Genomic DNA, 19,841 nt, shown 5'->3' on the forward strand with positions numbered 1-19,841 from the left:
ATTTAAAAATATATTTAATTTGGTACTTATAAAAAATATTGAAACAAAAATTTAAAATTTGAAATATGATAAGATTGTTAGTTTAACATAATGATTGAAATCAAATTTAAAAATATATTAAATTTGATAGTTATTAAAAATATTGAAACCAAAATTTAATATTTAAAATTTAATTATTAATCACTGTATGGTAATGCAGATTTAAAATTTTTTAAAAAAAATTCGAAACATATAGATTGTCAGTTCGGATTACTCATACGGATTATGATTATACGGATTAGCTCCGTATGACCACATGGATTGTCAATCTGTACGGCTATACGGATTGATGATCCATATGAGTCATACGGATTGATGATCCATATGAGTCATACGGATTGACAATTCGTATGTTTCTAAAATTTTTTTACGTACCTCTTCTTCTCCAGCGACGAATAACAACCTAACTTCACCGTATCTTTTTGAACAACACACGTATACCACCAAAGACAAGAAAAGGTCAGAAAAGGAGACTAACGAAAGCTAACGAAAACAACTTACACTGAGAGTGTGAGATTTTGTGAAGAAAAAAAAAAAAAAAAGACACTGCAAAAATAAAAAACCAAACTTCCTATTTCTAACCAAAAGTACCCATAAGGGTATTTTCAAAAACTAGTGGGTGTCCCAGCAAAAATGCTGGGTGCCCAAGTAATTGGCCTAATGCATGTGGGAAGCAACCCGCTAATGATATTTTTAAATCCCTTGATATTGTTTATTTTGTACAAAAAGGCTTAAGCGAGTGGAAATTATTTTATTATTTTTTATAATAATTACACTGAAGTTTGAATTTATGACCTTGTACGTACTATTAGGTTGATCTTAGTGGTTCTACGAGTGAAAATTCTTTTATTTAGCAAAAAAATATCTACAGTGGGTTACATAAATCTAGATGTACATATGTGTATTTGTTTTACAAAATTGTATGTAATTAGATATTATTTAGCTTATTTCATACCCTCACTTATCTAATATATTAATTTAAAATAGAAAATCCTGTTTAAAATTTTATAATCGCAACTCACAAATTTTATTTTAATAACTTGATCTTCTGCTGTTAAAATTAAAAATTCTAACATTTTACTGTTGTGGTCAAGTATCTTTATCATTGTAATTGTAGTGCAATATTGTTGTTTCTTTAAGTTTGTTGGTAAATTCTGTAAAAAAAAAGTTTGTTGGTCATGAATTATATATCCTTAGTCAACTATATAATAGCTTTAATTTCATAGTTAAGATATTGAATACTACCAACATTTTTTGTTTAATTAATGAGAGTAATTCGTTGAGGTATGTCTGGTATGAGCAGGTAGGTAGGTACCTATAAGATGATATGACGAATATACAATTTGTATAAAATAAATTTTTATTTTTGTAAAATTAATTAATTCTTTATCTAGAATATGAGTACTTTATGTTATAAACAAATTTGTTCAACCCAAAAATATTTACAATATGAGGAATTTAATTATTTAATCAAAATTTTTATTTATACATGAACCTCAATTAAAACCGTATTTAATTTAGAGAGAATCAAACATATAAAATTCTACTTACTAAAATGACACTAATTGTATACTATTAATTGAGCTCCTAAAAAAAGTTTGTTATTAATTGATACTAGAATAGTAAATATAAATATCTAATATAAATGATACGTAAGATTATATTAATATTGTGTCATTGAATTAGTTAAAACGATTAAATTGCAAAGTTATGATATGTGAGTTTATTATTTTTTTTGGTAAATATGTGAGTTTAATTTATTTTAATTTTTTTTTCTTTTAATAAAGATCACAAGTATTCTCTACTAAAAATAATCATTAAGATAGCAGATAAAAAATTTCTTTCAAATATTTAACTTCAAGACTCGAATGTTAGGCTATACTAATTATTTTTTTATAAGGACTGTTAAAAAGCTTTCTATAAACTTATAAACGGCATTAAATCTAAAACCAGGTATGACTAAAGTAGTGACAAGCTGGAAAAAATAGCTACATAACTACACATACACACATTAAAAGCTGATGGAAACTGAGAGTGAAAAATAAAATAAAAATAAAGAGAGATAATTGAGAAGGTCACTTTCATTAGCAAAAGGATCCCCATGCAACACGGAACTAGCTAGCGATTAATATTCACCGTCCTAACGACAACGACACCGTCCCACCTTTCTATTTCAAAATTCCCCACCAAAAATGATTCTCTGCCTCCTTAGCCTGTCACAACATTGGGGATAAGCCATATAAGGCCCCTCCCTCATCAAAATCTATCAATTTTCTTACCAATTACTGCCATCCGATGAATGTCAAACTCACCTAACTTACCTCAGTAATATTGTCCTCTTCATTTTAATCATTTTGGTAACTAATCATATGATAAGACCAACTTTTGTTTTCTTACTAGAAACGCGTGCTTTTTGTATTGAAATTCTAGGTAATTTGAACAAAATTGGAAGGCAATTTGCTCAATCAATTTGACTTTTGACTACATCATCATCATGAAGATCAGAGTCAGAGACACACTTCCGTTTCTAAGTTGTTCAAAATGGTTGCCACTTGAGCCACCGAAGGCCTACATTTCCGTGAATTACCAACACAAGCTGAAACAACTTTGGCTAATCTAACCAAAGGCTTCATGTCAGAAGGAATAACCAACCTAGGATCCAAAAGTTCACTGAAACTGGTTTCTCTTATCAAAGGCAAAGCCCACTTCACCAACAACCCTCCCTCACACCCTTTCCCACTTAAAAGCTCCAACAAAACCACCCCTAACCCATAAACATCACTTTCCTTGGTAGCTACACCACCCCTTCTTTCACTCCAATACTCATCATCCACATACCCCACTATCCCCCTCTTTTCCACAGGTGCCAAAAAGTTAAGCCCATAATCACAAATCCTAGCACAAAAGTTAACATCAATGAGAATATTAGAGGACTTGACACACCCATGTACTATGTTTGGTGCCACCACTTCATGCAGGTATTGAAGCCCTCTTGCTACTCCAGCTGCAATCCTGAACCTCTTGTTCCAATCCAAAAGTGAAGCCCCATCTTGGTTTTGGTGCAAGTAGAAGTCCAAGCTTGCCATGTGCACAAACTCCATCACAATAACTCTCTCACCGGGTGCTTCTGAGAACCCTATGATTGGAACCACGTTGGGGTGTTGAGCCAAGGAGAGCCACTTCAACACGGATGAGAAACCAAACCCTGCATTGCTCAACACAAGAAAAGGGTGAATACGCTTCAAGGCTACAAGTTGTTCTTTTTCTTTGTCCAGTGTCCCTGCATACACGGTTCCTAAGCGACCCTGGCCAATGATTCTCCTGGGGTTGAAGCCATCGGTGGCAGCATCGATTTCCATCAAGGGGTGTGCACGAGCACAAAGCTTCACGGGGAGTGTTTCTTCGGATTCAACGGGCTTCTTCTTGCAAGCAAGGAAGAGGATGATGGCGAGGACGATGAGAGACATGGAAAGAGTGATCATGACCATGTCATAAGCGATATGCTCAACATGGTTCATTTTTTAGTGTTGTGATTTTTAGAGTTGAAGGAAGAAATGTGGGATTGGATGGTTAATTTGTCAAAGAGGTGTGTGGAAAGAAGTTTATATATATACATTTCACTGTGATGGGGAGATATCAAACACAGTTGAAAAGGAAAAAAGAGGGCATAAGCTTGACAAAACGGGTGGATGGATCGATAGATTGGTCAGATTAGTTGTGGTAGTTGATAGCTGCCCAGCCCTACCTCTCATATTATTGACAAATTCTATTTCTATAATATATAAAATTGTATACTTTTTATGTAAGAAAGAAAATATATAAAAAGAATAATTTATCATTAAAAGTGGGTTGTATATTAATTATTATAATTTAATTATGTTTATATGAGAAACTGTTAAAATGATATGTTAAAGTAAAAGACTAGGGATATCATTTTTTTACTCTAACACAACTAATGGTTTTAGCACATGTTTGTGTGTAGTCATTTGTTGTGTTCAGGATCGACCCGTCAGAAAGTAAAATCTAAAATAAAAATTGAGAGAAATTTTTTTATTTTAAAGAAAATAATGATATTTGAAGTCTTTTATTTAACTGTGTGACATTTTTTACTTTAAAAATTAATATAAATATTAATAGACCTAAAGTTTAAGTTTTAATTATTTTAACTTTCCACGGACTCACCCTGCAGGTTGTGATTATTATTTCAATGCATTTTTAATGTATAAAAGATATCCTTTCACAAACATGCATTCTTAACTTGTAAACGATAACACAAACATGTACTTATGTTTACATTTAATTGAAAGGTGTGTTTAACACATTATCTTCCTGACTAGCAAAAAAAAAAAAAATCTTTCTCACAGTAATTAAATGCTAGTGCATCTATAAAATTAGAGACTTAATTTGTTACATTGCGGTCTCTTACATCCCATAATAATTTAAAGTAACCCGGGGAAAGTTTGGTTTATTAAATAATGGAGTCATTGCTCTATTCTTTTTTTTTTTTAGATGCATCCACTGACTATGGATTCCTCGTTTGTGCTGAGGTGGGATGGCAGCATGATCACATTTTAAATTATATCATAGTACTAATCTAAAAGCATTTTGGTCACCCTAATATTAATTTTAGCTTACCAATTGTTTGTGTACACGTAATCATGTAATGTTGATTGTTTGGTGGGGCAATATCCATGGGTTCTGTAGTGCTTTTAAATTAAACTATTTCCACCAAAATTTGCTCATTGTGTAGCAATCTATTTCCCTCCTTTCTTTTAGATTTTGTCTTCGAGTATGTATTATTTATGTAACATTTTGTGTACGAACTTTTTTATTCCACATGGAAAGCAGGAGTACAGGACGTGTGGCGGTGCGATACGAAAGAGCTATAACTAAAGACTCTGTCTAATTAGAGACAGCTTACTGAGTTGTGTTCCGTATACTTGTTCTTTGAGTCAGACTTATGAAAATGTTTAGAATCTTTAATATTGTAATCTTTATTATAAAAAGATATTATTATAATTTAAAATTGAACATTTTGAATTAAAAAAAAAGAGAAATTAATGACGTATTTCATCTTCAAGGAAACAAAAATTCTATAAGAAATACTAATAATCACAGGCGGATGCACCTTATCTGCTGCCTTCACAGATTTTTGTTTTATTTGTTAACGTATATAAAAAAAAATTGCAACATCCAATACAAAAACTATATTCTCAAATCCAAATCATTTACTTAAATTCTCGTTATGTTACATTAACAAAAAATAAAATAAAGCATAGTGCACACCGTTTTATGTAACATCCTAAAAATAATCAAATAATTAGTCAAATAAAAATTATCTAAATATATGTTTTAGTAAAAGAAAAAATAGATTAAATTTTTTTAATATATTAGATTGTTATATTTAAAAAAAAAAGATATTAGTATAATAATATATTAGATTAGATAAAGATAATAAAAATAAGAGATAAAGAAAGATTGGTTAAATAAATATTAAAAGATATAATTTAAATTAAGTACAACACTTATATAAGGGTAAACAATTTATTTTCTTAGAATTATATAAATAAATAGTTTCTCTTAGCATTAGTGGATTGCTCAAGGATTGAGAAGAAAAAAGAAAATGAAGAAATTATGTTAAAGCAAAGATAACAAAAACTCAAATTACTTACTTCAAGAAGTAAGTAAAACACATATATTTTCAAAACTTCAATCGTATAATTCTGTTAGGAACATTTTTATTTTATTGTGTTCTTGATATAAAAAAAAATAAGAATTAATGATGTCTTAGGATTGATTATTGTAATGAACGATGTTACATTTCACACACTAAATTGGTATTGATAGAACATTTTCAAAGTATGAAATGCCTAGATGACAAATGTTATTTATAGAAGTTTAAGTATTTTATATTTTTTTATCATATTATATATTTTGTAGTATCTTATAATATTTTACTTTCATAAAAATATTAAAAATGATTTATTGTCACTAAGAAAAATTTATAAATCCACTGCCAACTAAAAGTAACTAATTTTGAAAGTTTTCAAAAAATGTAAAAACTGATGTCCAATGATAAAGATTCTTATGTTTCAAGAATAAGGATTATATTTTATTGTAAAAAAATATACTAGCTAGAATCAGATATTAATTTTTATTCTGTGATGTTTAATTGAGAGATTTATAAACTAAAAAATTACTAGTAAAAAACTTAAATACTATATACGCAATGAAGAATATCTCAACAAGTGTCTCTTTCAAATTCAATAGTAATAATAATTGAACATAATCATAATAACAATAACAACAAAAGGAGAGCCTTATTTAAAATGCATAATTGAAACTGATAATAGAATAACAATAAATAATAAGAGAAGGAAGCATCTCTGTTTACTATCAATTGAATTGATGGAAGTGAGCAGAGAACTGCGCTGGAATCTGGAATGGCTAAAATCAAGTAATTTCCCGCCATAAACATAGCTATAAGGCTACAGGCTACTAATGGAAACCACAAAAATGCATGAGAAAATAGTATTTGGGTCCTAGCTTGCTCTCTTCATGATCATGATCATGCTGGGCTTGGCTCCTAGCTCTGAGAAGGCCCACCAATTAATGCCATGAGATATAATAAATCTTTTATGATGCTTCTTCACCTTATTATTTTAATTTGTAATATATCAGACAACCAAGGATCTGATTGCTGGATTTGGTGGAAGGATATGTTGATGAGTGTGCTTATAGAAAGAAAGAAAGAGAGAGAGAAGTAAAGTGCTAGTATTGCTCTAGTAGCTGTCATCACATCAAGGTCTATTTTGAAAAACCAAAAATCCAACATCTTCAATTGTAAGTTCATGATATAGTCAGATGTATAATCAAAGCTTAAGGATGAATCTCTAGTGTGCAACACATCCTGCCCAATTCTGAAGGAAAGGAAACTCTCATTCATGCTTGTATCTTATTACTGTGATATAATTAACATAAAACTACTCAATCGTGGTGTAAAAAGGGCTTGCCTTCAGCTTCATGTATCCAGTTTCTTTGATAAGCCACCAGTGTTCACACCCCAACTGTAGATATTATCATATTCCCTTGAGTCCTAGACCATATTTTAACGATCATGTGGAAACATGAGGAATAGAGGCCGGAATACTTGTGAATAAGGATAACATTTTGCGAACAAGTACTTATTAGAAAAGTGTATTCTAGAGTTTTCTTTCTCTTTTTTTTTTTTTTACGAAGAAAAGGTGTCATTGGTAAAGTACTCATGAGTGTTAAAATATATCATGATGCAGCTTGATAAAGTACTTCAACTAAAATTAAAATACAAGTATATATATAAGGGCATATAGAAAGTGTGATTGGTTAGAATGAGGATTTTACGTTGGTTACGTGACCAATGAAGATCCCACTAGTGTGGAATGTAAGACTTTTTTTACATCAAACATTAAACTAGCATAAAAACAACTTTTTTTATATCGGTTATTAACTTCAAGCTTTACACAACTCTTATTAGTATGATAATAACTACGATGCTAGCATAAGAAATGTAAACCTTTGTATTAAACATTGAACCAAACTCTTCCCTCCATGAATTGGTCTAGGACAATCTCCCCACATACTCCTGCAAACTTAGCCCCTTGACGTGTCAATAATTTTTACATCAAACCTAAATGGCCGACCCATAACTAACACTAGTGACAAGAGGTCCCTTGAATCATAATACTCAATATACTAGGACTAGGAAAATTTATTTGAATCAAGATTCTATCAATTGTTACATTTGGCAAAACCAAATTTGGGACCCTTTTTCTAACTACAAGATAGTGGAAAGGAAAAAAATTCCAGGTCCCTACCTATGACTTAACTTGTCTCCCTCTTTAGCCAAGTCAAATTTAACCATGTAAGAACCCACATTGACTATATCAATGCCCTCAAGTGGTCTTCGAATAGCCTTCCATCGATCTCACATAGTAGGAAACCCCCAAAAGCATCATTATCATAAATGCCCTTTCATGATAGATATAACTCATGTAACATATTGTCATCAGTATAACATCAAGGCTATTGCCTATCTCCATCCTTGACTTCTATCTTGAGCAAATTACTCCCAACATAATCCTTTCTGTGGTAAAAGATGTTGTGAATTTGGTAATTTATCATGGAAGCAAACTTTAGGATGGTTGGTTCCATCTTCATCTAGCGGCTTTAATGGACAAGGGTGATTCGAGGGGTGTAGTTCTTTCTCTCTGGACATGACATTTTTTCATCTATGTTAAAAAATTAAAACACTCACAAAAAAATATTTCATGGGTTTAAATATTTTGTTTGAAATACTTTTATGTTTATGTTTCGGTTAAATTTAAAATACCCTGAATACTTGTTAGGTTTTAATGGGTAGTAACAAGTTATATTTGAATGGATTAGTTTGGGTAAGATTTAAATTTTTTAAGACAATTAGAATCAAACTAATCCAATTAAGATCTGGTTAGTTTTGTTCAATTTATCGGGTTGTAATAAAAAACAATTTTTTTTTTCTAATTTTTATCTCTACTCAATAAATATTTAATTTTATATTAACGAAAGGTAAACTTATCTTTTAAATAATTAATTATTTATTTATTACAGGAAAAACATCATTTTATAGTTATTTACTTTATGTGTATCACTAATTTCTGTATCCAGAATATAATAAAAAATGCATAATAAACATGACCAATTTAAAGACATTTGGTAACACTAAATAAAATGACTAAAAAGAAAGAAAATAGAAAATTTGAAGAACCGTTAAGCTCTAAAATCTAAAACGTATTAATCTTAAAAGTTTTTTTTATCAATTTATAATTTAAAAGTACTTGACAGTTGATTGAATTCTTGGGTGACAAACCAGTTCCTTCCATAGTTTTGGTTGTACCTAATCCAATCCTAATCAATAAATCAAAATTTTTAGTAATATAATTTTTTTATTCATAAAAATCCAACACAATATGAAAGAATTTATAATTCTCACTTACTCACCTTACTTAACCAATTTAACTAGAACCCTTGTTAGCAGCTAGCAACATATTTTGTTTAACACTTTTTTATTAAGAGTAAATAGTTATTTTCATATTTAATTATGTAAAGTGCTAATAAATTTATTTTCAAAAGATAAAAATTCAAATTTTAGTCTTTAAAAGTAAAAAAAAATAAAATAAATTCATTCATATGTTAACTTACGTCTGTTACTCTTAATGAAAGAGTCTGCATGATACATGAGCGAATTTGTCACCGTTCTATATATTCAAAGATAAAAATGATTATTTACTCAAAATATAATTTAATTTTTATTTATTTTCCTTTTTAACGATTATCTAAAATATGAGACTCAACTAGTTTATTATTATTATGTTTTTCTATTTTTTAAGTGATTATTATAATATTATGTTTGTAACAGTTAAAAAAGAATATAGTTAAAGCTTAAATTATATTTTAAATAAATAGTTATTTTTATTCATAAATATGTAAAGCGTTCATAAGATTGTCTCAACTCTTTCATTAAAAGAATTTTTAGTGTAGGTTAATAAATGAATAGATTTATTGATTTTTTAAATTTGGAAGACTAAAATTTAAATTTTGATCTTTGAACTACAAAGGGACGAAAATAACCCTTTTATTAATTTTGAAAATTCATTTCTTAGGTTAAAATCCCTTCGTTTAGCACCGTGCCGTCATTGGCCCAAGTAACACAGAGATAGCTTCGAAACTCTGATCGGATACGCAAGAGTTTTCAATTTGACGAACGAAGATTAAAAAAAAAAAAAACAAGCCTGTTCAACTCAAAGACCTGGTTCGTTTTCAGCTTCCATTCATTCTCTCTTTTCTTGTTGCTGAATGTGCTCCAATTTTTGTGACTCATTTGGTTCTTCTTCTACACTAATTTTTTGGATGTCAATGTTCTGTTTCGAAAAAGAGAGATTTTGTGCTAGAAACACACTTCGCACTATCATTATAACGGCAACGGTGTAACAGGTTATTAATAATTCATAAAAATATAAAATAAAGAAAAATTCTTAATTCATTGTTGCTAACCTCGTTTATTCAGGGAATCAGGGTAGTGCAAGTTTTCATCTTTCTCTTTTACCTTAATCAGTTTTGTGCTCAAGTTTTCTGTATGAGTTTTGGGACTAAATAGAATGCAGAAGTTTGTAGTTAATGTTGTCTTCAATTAATTTTGATTTGAATGCGATGCTCCCTTTGAACATCATATATATATGTCATTGGTTTCTCTCTTTTTTGGTTATCAGATAATTGTTCCTTTTGTCTGAGCTGAAAGACTTGAGGACTTCTAAAGATGTTGGCCCTTCATCCTGCAAAAAAGTTATCATTTAATCGACCAATTAATAATGGGGATTTGGTTATTGTTTATGAAAGGCATGACATTATGAAGGCTGTAACAGTGTCTGAGGGATCAGTCCTGCAAAATCGTTTTGGTGTTTTTAAACATTCGGAATGGATAGGAAAGCCGTTTGGGTCTAAAGTAGTCAGCAGTAAGGGTGGCTTTGTGTACTTGTTAGCTCCCACACCAGAATTGTGGACTCTGGTATTGAACCACAGGACTCAGATTCTGTACATTGCAGATATTAGCTTTGTTATCATGTACTTGGAGATTGTTCCTGGTTGCGTGGTTCTTGAATCTGGAACTGGAAGTGGATCGTTGACTACTTCGCTTGCAAGGGCAGTTGCTCCTTCAGGACACGTCTATACGTTTGATTTCCATGAACAAAGGGCTGCATCAGCTAGGTAACGAATAAGGAAGAAATATTGTGATTTTCCCTATAGAAATTGGCAAATCATATTTGACATAATAATATGATGTTTAGTATATTTGTATGTAGCTTTCACCTGCGTCTTCTGGTTTGCTTTTATGGATTTCCACTATCAACCAATCATGTATTGTCAATTCATTGAAAGAAATTTGGCTATCACAACTTATTTCTGGGAAGCCAAACCCTTTAAATGATGTCCTAACGTATAATTAGATGATATTGATAGCATGAAAGAGGATGAAATTTAAAGTATTGTTTTATTATCTTTGCCTCTTGTTTTTATTATTCTTATCAAATTGTGTGCAAGATATTCGGTGATCAGATACTACATAATTCAAAATGCTTGCTTCTGTTCTGTATTACTTGATATACTAGTTCTCTGCTATGTTCTTAGATCATGTTAGGATTCCTCTCAACAGGATTTAGCTTTCTAGGATGTCGGGAAAAAATGGATGTAGAAACCAGTTTATAATTTTGCCCTGTACATTACTCTCTTTTTAGAAAGTTATGTAGAATGTTAAATCATTCCTGTCGTATAATTACTTTTTTTTCTTCTTTGTAGGGCTGATTTTGAGAGGACAGGTCTAAGCAGCTTAGTCACTGTGCAAGTTAGGGACATTCAGGGTGAAGGATTTCCTGATACCTTTACTGGCATGGCTGACTCTGTATTTCTGGATCTACCTCAACCTTGGCTTGTCATCCCTTCTGCTGCAAAAGTATTAAGACATGATGGCACACTGTGCTCTTTCTCTCCTTGTATCGAACAAGTACAGCGAACATGTGAAACACTCCGAACCTGCTTCACAGGTAGTTCTGTGTTTTACTTTTTCTTCTTTCTGCCCCCCTCTATATTTTCTGATTTTCCTAATGTGTGCTATTTCTTTCTCTTTAATGTAATATATATGCAACTTGCATAAAGACTGACAGAATTCCCTTGTCAATGTTTGCCTATGTAAAAAGATATAAGGACATTTGAGGTACTCTTACGCACATATGAAGTTCGGGAAGAGAAAATGCAAAGCTTATGTGGGGATGGCAATGGTTCTCTTCCTAGCAAGAGGAGACAATGCTCTGATGGAAGCTATGTACTAAGCAGCAGCAGTCCATCTATTTCTTCTGTCATGGCTAGACCTTGTGGTGAAGCTCGAGGTCACACAGGCTATTTGACATTTGCAAGAGTTAAATCACTCTCATGAAGAGTGCTATCATGTCCATCACATTTGTGAATCTCCTTTCGGTTTGAACCTCATGCCATAGGTTATTTTTGTTTGTTACAATACAGCATGCCTATGATTCATACCTTGGTCCATGAAGCAAAGCCCGCCTCTTTTTTGCAGATTAGTAATCATCGATAAATATTTTGTGCTTCTTCATTTTATTTACAAATATTTAGAGGGATCAAGCTTCTTAACTTAGTTGCATTGGTTCAACAAAGTGGTTAGAGATCTCTGTCATCATTATTGAGATTGATTTTCTGTCTCCCATTACGTTGAGAATTTCATGTTTGAACATTGCCTTCTATAATTTTATACATTATGCTGAAAGCAAAAACTGAACACTTTGAAATTCGCTTTGAAGATAACACTTTCCATCGAAAATTTGAATTTGAAGAATTAGGAATAGAGGCCAGAATGTTGTGATATTCACAGTTAAAGGGCATTATATATCTATTTAGTAAATATTTTTGGTAGAAAAAAACTTTTAATTCCTTTTGTTTACATATAGGATCGGAGGTAATAGTGTATTTGATTAAAGGAGAGAAAAAAAAAAAGAGGGATTTTAATGGAAGGGAGGTGTGGAAAGGAAAAAAGACAAGAAAAACTCATTTTTCAGTTCAAGAGAAGGGAAGAAGAGTTGAAATCTCTTATTTGGTATGCAAGGAAAGGAGAAAAATTATAATGTTATTTTGCCTTTATTAATATTATTGGAAGGGATGGGAATTAAAATAAGATTTCAGGGTAATTAAGTTAGCACAATTTAAAAATTATAAATATTTTGTCTTCATTTTTTTTTTCAATATCGGAAGAGATACAAAATAGAGAAGTTTTAATTCCCCTCTAAATTTTTTAATTAAACAAAGTAAAAAAAAAAATCTTCCTATCGTTTCCCTAAAACCAAACACAATGGAAATAAAATTGTGACATCCTCCCGTTTCATTTAAACCGAACACAATCTTACGTTATAACAGAAGCTACTACTGATAACATCTGCATTGGTTCTACGTGTTTAAAGTGATTTTGTTTAAGAAAAAATTGACTATATAATTATATGCTTACAAACATTTTAATTAATCTTAAATGCAATATGTGCATATTGTTTGCAATAAAAAGTTATTCTTCTAAAATAAAATATGCACTTTAGAGTAACTTATATTTAGGCCATGCTTGTATAGATGCTGATTCTTCTGACGACTTTGTGAGAAAACATTTGCATGGACGTTCTAAAATCCAAACAGAGAAGCAAACATGTATTTTAAAAACCAATAAAATAGATTGAGTGCGTATATCCATGTATTTTATCATCACTAAGGTTATAATTTTGCATTTTTTACACCCCAGTTTAGAGGAGTAAAATCATTTGCAACGACGATGTTAAATAATTTAATCGTTGTATACTTGAATTGGTAAAATTAAATTACACACGCTTAGCACTCATTCATAACTTATACTACAACACAAAGCAATGGCACGTTTGAGGAGCCATTGAACTAAATGAGCCATAAAAACTGGTGTGAATCGTGAAGCATAGAGTAGTAAAACACCTGCATACAATTGAAATGTGATAACTGCTAAATAATTGTGAATTAATAATAGAAAATTAGTCAAATTTTGATTTGAAATTAATTATTTAGTAGTTATTAGTAATTAAAAGTTAGAAATTAATTAAGTTTGAATTTTTTGCCACAGATATCAAAACTGGAGGTACAACAAGTAAAAAGGCAGCAAAAATTAAAGAAAAAGAAGAAAACCTAGAACAGGTCCAACCCAACACACGCGCTTAATACGCGTCACACGCTAAGCGTGCAAGGCAGCACAAGCGCTAAGCGAGGCGTTAAGCACGAAGATGCAGGATTCGTTACGCGCGCTAAGCACGAGGCACACGCCAAGCGCGCAATCCAACAGAAACACACGCTAAGCCTGCAGCACGCGTTAAGCGCGCCTTTGAAGGCCCAAAACCCATTTCTACGCCTATAAATAGAGATCCAAGCCAAGGGAGAACGGACACTTCGCCTCAAAACACTTCTCTCAGCATTCTCCAAGCCTGAGCTCTTCCCTTTTTCTCTATATTCTTTGTTTTTTTATCTATTCTTTCTTTCACCCCAGTCGTAAAGTCCATCAATGGCCATGAGCGGCTAATCCCCTAGCCAGGGCCTAACAGGCCTAAAAAGCCAACGATATATGGTGTACTTCAAGAGTTATCAATGCAAAGAGGATTCATTCCAAGTTTTATGTTCTAATTATTTTCTTTTTATCTTGCATTTATGTCTTAAATTTCTTTTGGGTTTTATTCGCTCGAGGGTATTTCCTACTAAGGGTTTAAGAAGTAATGCATGCATCAATTTTAGGGATTATACGCTTGGAAAAGGGTAACACCTAAAAGAACAAATTAAGAAAAGAATTGTCGGGCTGCCGTTGCTAGTCATAGAATGATGACTCAATGTCCATGCATTTAGCAACATCTAGAATTTAACTTTAATGCATTTTAATTATTGAATCTTCACAAAGGCATTTGAAAAATAGATAATTAAAATAGGCTTGTCATCGTGAGGCATCACGGACAAGTAAAATTAATAGATATGGGTAGAATTAATTCAACTGCATTAGTAATTAACATCATAAATTCATGCATCCTAAACCAATTAGGTTTGTTCGGTCTTGGCATTTTCATCAATTGTCTTCCTAAATTATTTGAACTAGCCGTAACAATTTATTCTTGTGCCTATTCCTGATTTTACTAGTTACTTTTACTTATAAATTGAAGAATATTCAATAAAGTACAATAAAATTCCTGTAAAAACGATACTCAGACTTCCGAAAATTACTACTTAGAACGATTTGATACACTTGTGAAACACCTCAACAAAATGCATAATCGGACATGTGCAAAAAAACCAGTAATACGGTGTCGTATCCCACTGTTGGTTAGTGCAACTACTTTTTTAGATTTTACAGACAAATTCAACTTCAAGTGTAGTAGTTCAAAAGGACAATCTTACAATAATTTGAATTACCTTTTCTCTACACAATGGAATGGTTGTCAAAAAATAAGCAGAAGCCAGAATAAGAATTAGCCAAGATTTGGCAAGATTCCAATATGCTATATTCAGCTAAAAGACCATTACTATAATGCACTGCCACTGACTGATCATTATACAAATGGATACCCTTATACGGTGATATGATACCCCATCATCATTTATCACAGACAGAAGTAAGGGTAGACCAGACTAGTAGGCAACACAAATAGATGGAACCTGCAATTAAACAAGAGGGTCCACGAAGGACAAGGCCTGCCTAACCACCTCATTAACTCAACTCCTATAGCTGTACCCAGCACATACCTGAGATTGAGCACTGTGAGAAGTAAATTTTTATGCGGACCATAGTCAAAGCATTTAAACTGGAACATTCAGAAAATTACTAGCAGATTTAAGCATGATTTAGATATAGATTCCCCCAATCTGTTGATATCATTTTTCTATCTCGTGATTGAAGTTAACTGAAATTACTATAGGGATCATTTTCTATTTGAAATTTAGAAGCCACTACTGATTTTACAACTCTAACATTCACCCGTGACCCATGCCAGAGACGGGTCACATCTATTTTAGCAGTGAGAATAATATATCATTTCCGAATACACAAGTGGTATTTAATGCAGACACCAATTTAAATTTAGTAGGGACGCGCCTTCATGTCGACCAACTTTAGAGGGCAAAAAACTTGAACTTCACTCTATTTTCAACCCCAAAAACAATTCTCTCCCCCTTTTCTTTAACCAACTTTTGTAAAGCAAACCACGAGTGAAAAAACACGAGGGGGAATTTGGCTCCGTTGAGTTAAAGAAAAGCTTGGAACTTTTCCCCTTGCAAGAACTTGAGCTAAGCAACACTTCCATGATCCGAACCATCGTCATAGTAATAAGGGGACAACTTTCCATCTTTCTTGGCAGGTTTCGTTTGGTTCTCTGTGCCCACCTCTTGCAACATCTTCACCACTCTTCTCATTGCAGGCCGGTTGATTGGAAGAGGACTAGTGCACATGAGACCAATGTTGAGGACCTTGCAAATTTCTTCTTTGAAACAAGAATCAAGCCTCGAGTCGATCACATGGTCAACACCTTTCTGATCCAAGGTGTTGCACGCCCACATAACCAAATCTTTTTCCCCAAATTCAGGGTCTATGGGCCTCCTTCCAGTAACCAACTCAAGTATGACAACACCAAAACTATATATGTCACTCTTCTCATTCACTCTAAGCGTGTATGCATATTCTGCAGAAAGAAAGAATCATGTCAGTTTGGCTCCAAAGAGACGTGGAAGCTGATAATTATCGCAAAACAAAACATTGAATAGCAGCTAGTAATGCCAAGCAAAAGAAACCATTTTGATACTAAGCTTAATTTATCAGTTAACATTGGTATAATTTACTGGCATTACTTCTATGGGCACAAAAGGATTATCCTGCACAGATCTTCTATATACTACTTAGACACCAAGCTTAAGTGCTTAACACATAAAGCTTTCTCAAACTAAACTTTAATAAAATCGAACAAGAAGAAAAACTGGAAATGAACAATTCAAAATTTCTGCTAACCTGGTGCAATGTACCCACAAGACCCAGCTATGACGGACATGGATTTAGTTCCTTTCCCGGTGGCATCGACTACCTTAGCTACTCCAAAATCTGCCACTCTTGCACCGAAGTCCCCATCCAACAAGATGTTGTTAGATTTCACATCTCTATGAACAATTGAAGGAACACAGTCATGATGCAAATAAGAGAGGCCTTCTGCAGCATCAACAGCTATCTTGTACCTAGTTGGCCAATCCAACAACCCTCCTTTATTGCTATGCAGCAAATCCCCCAGACTACCATTCGGCATATACTCATAAACCAATAGCTTGCTGTCCCTAGTGGTGCAGCAACACCACAACTTGACAATGTTCTTGTGCCTAATTTTGCCCAAAGTTTCAACCTCTGCATCAAAAGAACTGTCTTGACGAAACTGATGACCCTTCTCAACATCTCCGCTATCTATTTCCTTTTTGACCCCGCCCCATATCTTCTTCACGGCAACAGATTCCCCGCTGGTAAGCACAACCTTGTAAACCTTCCCGGACGACCCGCTTCCTATCACATTATCTTCGTCGAGGCAATTCAAGATCTCATCTTCGCTAAAACCCAGTTTATGAAACGACATCAACGTCCACTTCGATTTATCAACAGATCTCCCAGCATTCTTGAAATTCCTATACCTGAAGTAGAACCATACCACACCAACAACAAACACCAAAGAGGCAACTATAAAAATAGCTCGCAGAATCCACACAAAACCCTTACTATTATCATCATCCCCTTTGCCATCACACAAGCCTTTGAAATCGCCACACAAGCCAGGATTACCCATAAAACTAGCCCTGTACATATCCTTAGCCAGCAGTGGAGGAAGCCTTCCAGAAAGCCTATTATAAGACAAGTTGAGCAGATTGAGCTTCAAATTCTGCAACCCAAGAGGAACATTCCCAGAAATTTCATTGTTGGAAAGATCAAGAAAATTTAACACTGACAAAATACCAATTTCATCAGGAATCTTCCCACCAATTTCATTATTAGCCAAATTCAAGTCATTGAGTTTCTTCCACGATTGAATCCCCTTGGGAAGCTCCCCAGAGAGCTCATTGTTGTGAAGATCAAGAGTCCCAAGCTGCCCAAGATTCACAATACTCCCAGGCAACGACCCATTGAAGTTGTTATCAGCACCAGAAAACTCTTGAAGATTCTCCAACCACCCAATCTCGTCGGGAATGACACCGGAGAAATTGTTCTTGGACAAAATCAACAACGACAAATTCCTCGCCCCAGCAATGGTCCTGGCGATTGGACCACTAAACGAGTTATTCCCCAGTTCAAGCAAATACACATGCGGAAGACCCCACATACCCGCCGGAACCTCGCCGGACAACCGGTTCGTACCCAACCTCACACGCGACAACCTCCGACAGCCGCCCAAACTCGCCGGAATCTCCCCGGAGAACTCATTCTCAAGCATCAACAACTCCTCCAACTCACCATGCTCGCAGAGACTCTCCGGAATCCCGCCGGAGAACCGGTTTGTAGAAACATCAAGCCACTTCAACGGAGCATTCTTCCCCAAATTCTCCGGCAACTTCCCGGCGAGCTTGTTCCCGAACAATCTGAGTTCATAGAGGTTGGGTGAATCTGCAATACTCGGCGGCAACTCGCCGGTGAAGCGGTTCTCGTAGAGGTTAAGACTCTCGAGAGGCAAACGGCACAATTCATCAGGAATGGTCCCACTCAAATGGTTCATGGAAACATCAATGAGCCTCAGCGAAGTGAGGTTGGACATTCCCTTGGGAAACTCAGCGGAGAGAGAGTTGTTGTAGAACTCAATCTGCGTGAGAGCGGTGAGGCGAGTGAGCGAACTAGGGATGGGACCGTAGAGGTTGTTGAAGGAGAAGTCCAAGACGCGAAGGTTGACGAGGTTCCCGAGGGATTCCGGGATGGGGCCCACGAGGTTGCAGCCGCTGAGCCAGAGCGTTTCTAAGTTAGTGAGGTTGCCGAGGGAGTGAGGGATGGGTGAAGGGAGAAAAGGGTTGAAGGAGAGGTTGAGCGTTTTGAGGGTCGTGATGTTGAAGAGAGAAGGTGAAACGACGTCGTCGAGGAGGTTGTAAACGAGGGAGAGTGTTTGGAGGTTGGGGAAGGTGGCGAAGGAGGGAGGGATGGGGCCGGAAAAGTTGTTGCCGGTGAGGTCGAGGTGGAGGAGGTTAGGGAGGAGGGGGAGGGTGTGGGGGAGGAAGCCGGTGAGGAGGTTTTGGGAGAGGTCGAGGTGTAGGAGGGGGGTGCAGAGAGAAATTTGGAGAGGGAGGGTTTGGTTGATGGAGTTGTTGAAGAGGATGATGGAGGTGAGGTTGGGGAGGCGGCAGAGGAGGGAGGCGGAGAATGGGCCGGAAAGGTTGAAGTTGGAGAGGTCAAGTGCGGTGACGGTGGTGTTGCTTGGGCCGCAGGTGACGCCGGCCCAGTTGCAAGGGGTGGCGTCGCGGTTGTTCCAGGAGGAGAGGGAGGAGTCCGGGTCGTCAAGAGATTGCTTCCACTCGTACAGATACAAACCATCTTGGTTCAGCCCAGAAATCAAAGACGCTTGTTCCAGGAGGAGAAGAAGGAAGACAGGAAGCAGTTGCAGCATTGTTTCTGTGTTTAGGAACAGAAAAAACAGCCTTGGTCTCGTCGCACTGCAGTGAGCTTTGCTTTCTACTGAGCTCGCAACTGGCAAGAGAGGTTTTTGGCTCTGTGTCTCTATAAAGACTCCTCAGATTTGATGCTTCACCACAAATCACTGCCTTCTAATCACTTCTCATCAATCTTTTTTTTTTTATACAGAAAAGGAAAGATAACTAAAATTAGATAAACTCTAGTAATACCTTCTTTTATTCAGCATAATGTAATAATGTATAATATGCTCTCCAAAAAAAACAAGCATGTTTAATGTATTAAGGATTAGAAAGATATTTTTTTAATTATTGTATCTACAACTTCAAATTATTTTACCCTTATACACTCAGAAAGAGTTTTGTTACTCTAAGTAATTTTATTCCATTCGAATAGTAATATATAAAAAATATTTTAACTTATAAATTTAGAAGAATTATATAAAATTTAATTATTATAAAAATAAAAAAAATCTTATTTATGTATTTATTAGTAATTAGATGGCAACGTAAAAAACTATTTTTTGTCTTAGTATATTCTAAGTGTA

The 19,841-nt window shown here is 34.2% G+C and overlaps 3 protein-coding genes across 4 annotated transcripts; 1 reads left to right on the forward strand and 2 right to left on the reverse strand.

Moving 5' to 3' along the window:
• Nucleotides 1–2,007: 2,007 nt before the first annotated feature.
• On the reverse strand, nt 2,008–3,848 carry LOC100792540 (serine/threonine-protein kinase-like protein ACR4). Its single transcript, XM_003542974.5, has one exon. It carries the CDS (start codon nt 3,555–3,557, stop codon nt 2,547–2,549), a length of 1,011 nt encoding a protein of 336 aa, XP_003543022.1. The 5' UTR covers nt 3,558–3,848; the 3' UTR covers nt 2,008–2,546.
• A 5,870-nt stretch (nt 3,849–9,718) lies between these two features.
• On the forward strand, nt 9,719–12,304 carry LOC100793069 (tRNA (adenine(58)-N(1))-methyltransferase catalytic subunit TRMT61A). Of its 2 annotated transcripts, XM_041008323.1 has the most exons (5): nt 9,748–9,865; nt 9,989–10,047; nt 10,323–10,818; nt 11,407–11,651; nt 11,805–12,304. In XM_041008323.1, exons 3-5 carry the CDS (start codon nt 10,370–10,372, stop codon nt 12,038–12,040), a joined length of 930 nt encoding a protein of 309 aa, XP_040864257.1. In that variant the 5' UTR covers nt 9,748–9,865; nt 9,989–10,047; nt 10,323–10,369; the 3' UTR covers nt 12,041–12,304. The 2 variants fall into 2 exon arrangements, with proteins under 2 accessions (XP_003543023.1, XP_040864257.1); XM_003542975.5 differs by lacking the exon at nt 9,989–10,047 and having other exon boundaries at nt 9,719–9,865.
• Nucleotides 12,305–15,559: 3,255 nt separating this feature from the next.
• LOC100776936 (receptor-like protein kinase HSL1) lies at nt 15,560–19,433 on the reverse strand. The gene is made up of 2 exons (XM_003541674.4): nt 16,661–19,433; nt 15,560–16,337 (listed from the first exon to the last, which is right to left on the reverse strand). Exons 1-2 carry the CDS (start codon nt 19,269–19,271, stop codon nt 15,946–15,948), a joined length of 3,003 nt encoding a protein of 1,000 aa, XP_003541722.1. The 5' UTR covers nt 19,272–19,433; the 3' UTR covers nt 15,560–15,945.
• Nucleotides 19,434–19,841: the final 408 nt, after the last annotated feature.

This window comes from Glycine max, chromosome 13 (assembly GCF_000004515.6).
Source record: "Glycine max cultivar Williams 82 chromosome 13, Glycine_max_v4.0, whole genome shotgun sequence".
NCBI classification, from domain to species: Eukaryota; Viridiplantae; Streptophyta; class Magnoliopsida; order Fabales; family Fabaceae; genus Glycine; species Glycine max.

Coding starts and splice junctions, on each gene's coding strand:
- LOC100792540 (XM_003542974.5), bottom strand. CDS start 3,557: ATGAACCATGTTGAGCATATCGCTTATGACATGGTCATGATCACTCTT.
- LOC100793069 (XM_003542975.5), top strand. CDS start 10,370: ATGTTGGCCCTTCATCCTGCAAAAAAGTTATCATTTAATCGACCAATT. Junction 10,819..11,406: donor CAAAGGGCTGCATCAGCTAG/GTAACGAATAAG, acceptor TCTTCTTTGTAG/GGCTGATTTTGAGAGGACAG. Junction 11,652..11,804: donor ACTCCGAACCTGCTTCACAG/GTAGTTCTGTGT, acceptor CTATGTAAAAAG/ATATAAGGACATTTGAGGTA.
- LOC100776936 (XM_003541674.4), bottom strand. CDS start 19,271: ATGCTGCAACTGCTTCCTGTCTTCCTTCTTCTCCTCCTGGAACAAGCG. Junction 16,338..16,660: donor TTGTGGGTACATTGCACCAG/GTTAGCAGAAAT, acceptor TTCTTTCTGCAG/AATATGCATACACGCTTAGA.